Source organism: Rhinolophus sinicus, linkage group LG01, assembly GCF_036562045.2.
Source record: "Rhinolophus sinicus isolate RSC01 linkage group LG01, ASM3656204v1, whole genome shotgun sequence".
NCBI lineage: Eukaryota > Metazoa > Chordata > Mammalia > Chiroptera > Rhinolophidae > Rhinolophus > Rhinolophus sinicus.
Window position 1 is genome coordinate 64,003,913 of NC_133751.1, and position 6,221 is coordinate 64,010,133.

A 6,221-nucleotide genomic window follows, 5' to 3' on the forward strand; every position below is an offset into this window, starting at 1 on the left:
TAAATTTATGTTTATAAAGTTACAAGGGTATATATTGCTTCTCTCTTTTTACTTTTTTTGTTCTTTAAATATACCTTAAATATATTTTGCAGCCCAGCCCAGGAGCATTGGACTAATAGCTGGAGCCATTGGCACTGGTGCAGTTATTGTCATTTTTTGCATTGCACTAATTTTAGGGGCATTCTTTTACTGGAGAAGCAAAAATAAAGAGGAGGAGGAAGAAGAAATTCCTAATGAAATAAGGTTTGTATGTCAGACAATTTTTTTAGCATATGTGCTGCCGAAGCGAGCACATATGTCAGATAATTTGTCTGCTTAGCCAATATTCGTCTCTCAATTAATTTGGGCAACTAAGATTTTTTGGCCAAGCTAGTTAAAATAACTAAATGCTATTTTCTTATATGTCATGTCACTTTCCTTCATGGTACTAGTCAGCTTTCTTTACTGGATCACGGCAGAGGAGGAGTAGGAGGACACAAGTGAAAAATGTTCCCTTTCCCTCCCATCTCTCTAGAGTAAGTGGGATGAGGTGGCAGCCACAGTAGAAAGGTTAGATTCAAACATGTGTTTAACAGTAACACATATAATAGATGAGGACGTAAAGCAGGAAGGAGTACCAGAAGAGCATACCAATACCTGTACACAGATCGGCCAAGGCACTATGGCTTGGAGTGAAAGACAGTTCTGTCGAGAATAGGAACAGCCTAAGAAAACAGTGTCAAAACGATCGTTAAAGAAAATGACTCTTGGCGTATTGTGGAGATATGGGGGTTCAGGCTCAGTCTCAGATCGCATCATGTCCTATCCTTATGGAAAATACTTTAATGACTCCAGTCTACTTAGCGTTGACATACACAGCCCTTCAGGTTCTGCCCCTCACCTGCTTCCCTGATCTTATGTCTCACCACTTCCCTGATCACTTCATGTTTCAGCCTGTTCTTTATTCTCTCATGCCTCAGGGCCTTTGTTCAAGTCTCTGCCCTCTTCCTGGACAATGCTCCTTCTCCTCAGCAGATTGCTTGATCTGATTCAAGATTAGTCCAGGCATCACCTCCTCATATAAGTTGACTTTAGCTCCTTGTCCAGCCTTTCAGACTTGCAAATTTGTCACCCCTCATTTGACCATATGCTTCTTGGGTATAGGAGCTATGTCTTTTTTACATAAAACATTTAGTAGAATGCTTGGTTCTCAATAAATGTTAATTACATCTTAAATTAATGACTTCTCTTAGCCTCTTATAATTCTTAAGGGTTTGGACTGTATGCAGGAACCGATTTCATCTCAGGATAAGAGTACTGCGGAAAACCTCTTTCAGCCTACCACTAAGATTTCTCTAACCCCAAAGTGCAATGAAGCAAACTCTAGCCATTTATTGAAGTTCCCCACACCCATAGCTTGGTTTCCTATCTATTTTACGGCAATTATCTCAGTGGATTTCTTCATGGATTAGTTTCCTATTTAGAGCAAAATGTTATATTGGAAGACACAGTCTTTGAGAGATTTGAAATGACCTTTTCTACTCTTAGAGACTGAGAAGTGAGGAAAGTTTTCATGAGCATTTTCTCAAAGGGAATGAATGTCAAAGCCAAGGCCACCAGACTGTTGTTTGCTGTCATGTTAGTGTGGTCTTTCCTGAGGATTTGTATTTCCCAGACATACTAGCCTTAACATAGAAGAAACAGTCCTGGGCAGGAGGGTAGGTGTGAACCTCAAGTAAAACCTAACGACAACTTCATTTTGTTCCTTTTCAGAGAGGACGATCTTCCACCTAAATGTTCCTCTTCTGCCAAAGCATTTCACACCGAGATATCCTCCTCAGAGAACAACACATTGACCTCTTCCAACACCTACAACAGTCGATACTGGAGCAACAATCCAAAAGTGCATAGAAACACAGAGTCATTCAACCACTTCGGTGACTTGCGCCAGTCTTTCTCCTTGCACTCAGGCAATGCCACTATACCATCCATCTACACTAACGGGAGCCATCTGGTCCCAGCTCCGCATAAGACTCTGGTCGTGACAGCCAACAGAGGGTCATCACCGCCGGTCGTGTCCAGGAGCAATGGCTCTGTCAGCAGGAAGCCTAGGCCTCAGCACACACACTCTTACACCATCAGCCAAGCCACCCTGGAGCGAATTGGCGCCATCCCTGTCATGGTACCCGCCCAGAGCCGGGCCGGGTCCCTCGTATAGGACGTGAGTGGATAGAGTATTCAGAAAAGATTAGTGGAATGCCCCATATAAGGGGAAGGGTGTGGTGGGCAAGTGCTGGGAAAGAAACACTTTCCTTATAATGATACTAGTAAAAAGCACAAAGAAGGCAAATGGTATTACCTGGCCACTAAGATTTGTGAAAAGAACTGGAATGGTCTGTCATGAAGACTTGTTTCCCCACCACACATGTCCCGGGATTCTATCCAATAAGCTGGATCTCAAAGATGTGCCAAGCCAAGGAAAAAGATGTACACGCAGAATAGCACTTAAAACTGAAACTACAGTCCAGATGGGTTTATTCTTTAATTCATGCCTAACTTAATAGTTTTTCAGGAGACTAAAGTGCCAGATGGAATTTAAATAATGCAATTATTTTAAAAGATAGGTGTCTTTAGAAATGTAATGAACAACCCTGGGATATCTTCTGCCTCTCCCAAGCATTCCTTCTTTCTGTACAGGGCTAATGGCATGAATGGTAAACACTGGTCCCCACAGGGCTGGCTCTTGTATCATAGAATCAAAACATTTTACACAAACAAAATTCAGTAAGAAATGAGGGGAAAACAAAAGAAATTCTTTGAAATGCCCCTTCATATTTATTTATTTATCTCTTCCTGAACCATGAATTTCCTACTTGGAATATTGCTATATCGACGGATTCTCGCCCGGCAGTGTTTTTCCAGGGTCTGCTACAGGCCCATGACAATTACTGTTGATTATTTCCTGGAAAAGTATTTTTTTAAAAAGAACACTACTTTTTTTTTTTTTTTTTTTTTTTTAAATACATGAGAGGCATTGGTCTAGGAAGGAAAAGTGTTGTCATCACCACATTCAGTGATTGTGTTTATCGAGCCCGGCAGGAGGTCCAGTGGGAAAGAGAGGTTGTGTGGGCAGCACAGGAGCAGGGAGGCAGGTGTGGGGCCGAGCATCCTGGCAGCCTCTTCGCAGGGCTGTCCAGGCCTCTCTTGCTATCACACTGGGTTACTCTTAATGAGGGCAGCACCTGATGCCCTTTGTACCAAGTGAGACAACTTTCTCCTTGTTTGACAAGTAGAGGTTAGTAGGTCGTTACAGGGAGGGCAGGAGTTCTTTTCTTTTTCCAAAATAATTATTTTTGTGAAAGAGATGAAACTAAGACTAAAAGGATGTCTTCAGATATGCTCCTGGGAGGATCTGCCCTGTATTTGTCAGAGCTCAGGGTTGCAATTTTGCCCAAATGTATCTGACACCACTGTAAAGATAACTCCTTGTGTGATTAGTTACCTGGTGTGGCAGGACTTGCAGTCCACCAGATAATTTACAAACTCCCTACTCTTTTTTGTGCTGTGTAGATCTGGCCACACTTGTATCGGTGACTATCTCGCCTTAATCACACTTTAAGCAGCACACAAATGATTTACTTCCAGACTTTTTTGTAAATTATTTATGGTACTGACCCCGTGATTCAGTGAGAGCATCTTTTCTTTTCCCGATGTGGTCTCTTGCTCCCTTTTCCCACTATGCTCTTTTGCCCTTTTTTCCTGCAAGGATAGTCATCACAGGGAGTAGCCTCCTGATTTTCAGACTTATTTGAATAAATGGAAACCAACAGCTGCTGCATACACTATTTTTCCAAGAGGGCTAAGCTCAGAACCTAACCATTCCAATATTGATGAAAAGCTGAATTTACTTTAGCATAAGTTATTTTTTCCATTTGATGGTTCTTGGCTTTGTAAACATTTAAATAAACGAATGTCTATACTTTTTAATAAAAGTGAAAATACCATGACACAGAGAAGATGCAACTTTCCTATGTTGTTAGAAAGCATTTATCTTGCATTTCTTTATTCTTTCTAATTATCTAAAATTTAATAAAACTTTATTCATATAAAAACAAGTTGTCATTAATTATAATACCAACAAATATATGATTTAACATTCACCTTAATGTTATAAGCATTTTCCATTGTGTTAAGTAGTATTCATAATCACTTTGAGTACATACTCCAAAAATTAATTAGCTTTTTTCTAATTGTTAGAAATTTAAGTTGAGTCCAATTTTCATGTATGACTAAAGCTATAATTATCTTTTTCATACATTGAGCTATTTTCATATTTCCTGCTTTTTTTACTCCTGAATCTTTAACACCTAGCACAGTGCCTAACATGGATGTTGAGTAGGGAAATTACTGATGGTTTCTGAACTAAAGTTGCCAAGTTTTAGTTCAGAAAGTTATGACCAGGATTTTATCTCTTGATACACACACACACACACACACACACACACACACACGATCATTCCTTTGTTTTTATGTTTTTATTTTGTGATAATTATATATTTACATGCAGTTGTAAGAAATAATATATTTTCATATCCCCTTCACCTAATTTCTCTCGATGGTAACATCTTGCAGAACTATTACAGAGTATCACAAAGTCACAGTCCATCCACCTTACTCATATTTCAGCAGTTGCACATGCACTCCTGTGTGTGTGTACATGCATACATATTTAGTTATGTGCAGTTTCATCTTGTGTATGTTCCTGTGACCACCACCACAGTCAAGATACAGGATTCCTGGTGTTTTCCTTTTATAGTCACAGCCACCTCCCTCTTCTCCAAGTCCCTAATCCCTAACCTATTCTCCATCTCTATAATTTTGTCATTTCAAAAATGCTATGTAAACGGAATCATGCAGTATGTAAGCTTTGAGGATTGGCTTTTTTTCCACCCAGAACAATTTCCTTAGCTCCATCCAAATTGTTGGATGTATCAATAGTTCATTCCTTGTTGTGGCTGAGTAGTATTCCATGGTATGGATGTGCCCCAGTTTGTTTAACCATTTATCCACTGACAGATTTGAAGGGTATTTGAGATGTTTCCACTTTGGGGCTATTACAAATAAAGCTGCTGTGAACATTTTTGTACAGGTTTTTGTGTGAGCATACGTTTTCATTTCTCTGCGCTAAATACCTGAGAATACAGTTGCTCTAGCACCATTAGCTGAAAAGTCTGTTCTTCCTCCAGTGAATTGCTTTTACGCCTTTGAAAAAAAATCTTTTAGGTAAATTTGTGTGGGTTCTCTTGCTGTTCTACTGATCTTTCTGTGTATCCCTCCAGCAGCACTATGCTGACCACTGTAGCGCTTTGACAAGCTTTAACATCTGGTAGAGTGGTTCTTCCCATTTCATTCTTCTCTTTCAAAATGGTTTGAGCTATTCTAGTTCCTGTGTCTTTCTAGATAAATTTTAGAAGGAGATGGTCTATGCCTAAACAACACCTTGATGTTTTAATAGGAATTGCATTAAACCTGTAGATCAGTTTGAGAAGAACTGGCATTTTTACTGTTTTGAGTCTTCCAATCTATGAACATTGTATCTCTCCATCCATTTATGTCATCTTTGCTTTATTTCGTCAGCATTTAATAATTTTCAGGATGCAGATTCTGTATATTTTTGTTGGATTTATCCCTAAATATTAATTTTTGAAGCAATTATTAATGCTACTGTGTTTTAAGTTTTGGTTTCTATAGTCTAGATTTTAGTCAATAGAAATCTAATTGAATTATGTGTTTTGATTTTATATTTGGCATCCTGGCTGAACTCACTTCTTCAAGAGTTTCTCTTTTTGTTTTTTTGTTCAGTTTTGTTGTAGATTCCTTGAAGTTTTCTACGTACAGAATCATATTATCTGCAAATAGGGGCAGCTTTACTTCTTTCTCTTCAATCTGTGTGCCTTTTTCCTTTTTTCATTATTGTGATGGATAGAACTTATAAAAGTAGTGAGTATGATATTCTTCCCTTTTTCCCAATCTTAGGGGGAAATCATTGTTAGCTGTAGGTTTTAGTAGTGTTTTTATTTATTTTTATTTTTTTAATCATAATTTTAATTTTTTGAAGTTTCATTTCTAGTTTGCTGACAGTGTCTACCGTTTTTGGGTGTTGGATTTTGTCATATTTTTTTTTCTGCATCATTTGATACAAGCATATTTCTTTTTTTTTCTTTAGCCTGTTGATATGCTGG

The 6,221-nt window shown here is 38.5% G+C and overlaps 1 protein-coding gene across 6 annotated transcripts in view; it reads left to right on the top strand.

Annotated features, from left to right (window-relative positions):
- IGSF11 (immunoglobulin superfamily member 11) overlaps window positions 1–5,129 on the top strand; it is a 119,867-nt gene extending 114,738 nt beyond the window's left edge. For 5 of the 6 annotated variants that reach the window (XM_074331564.1, XM_019716775.2, XM_074331562.1 and 2 more), the window contains 2 exons: window positions 93–243; window positions 1,753–5,129. In XM_074331564.1, coding sequence (XP_074187665.1) covers window positions 93–243; window positions 1,753–2,197 — 596 coding nt within the window. In that variant the 3' untranslated portion in view covers window positions 2,198–5,129. The remainder of the gene's footprint in view (window positions 1–92; window positions 244–1,752) is intronic. The other variant, XM_074331563.1, reaches the window with a different exon arrangement.
- Window positions 5,130–6,221: the final 1,092 nt, after the last annotated feature.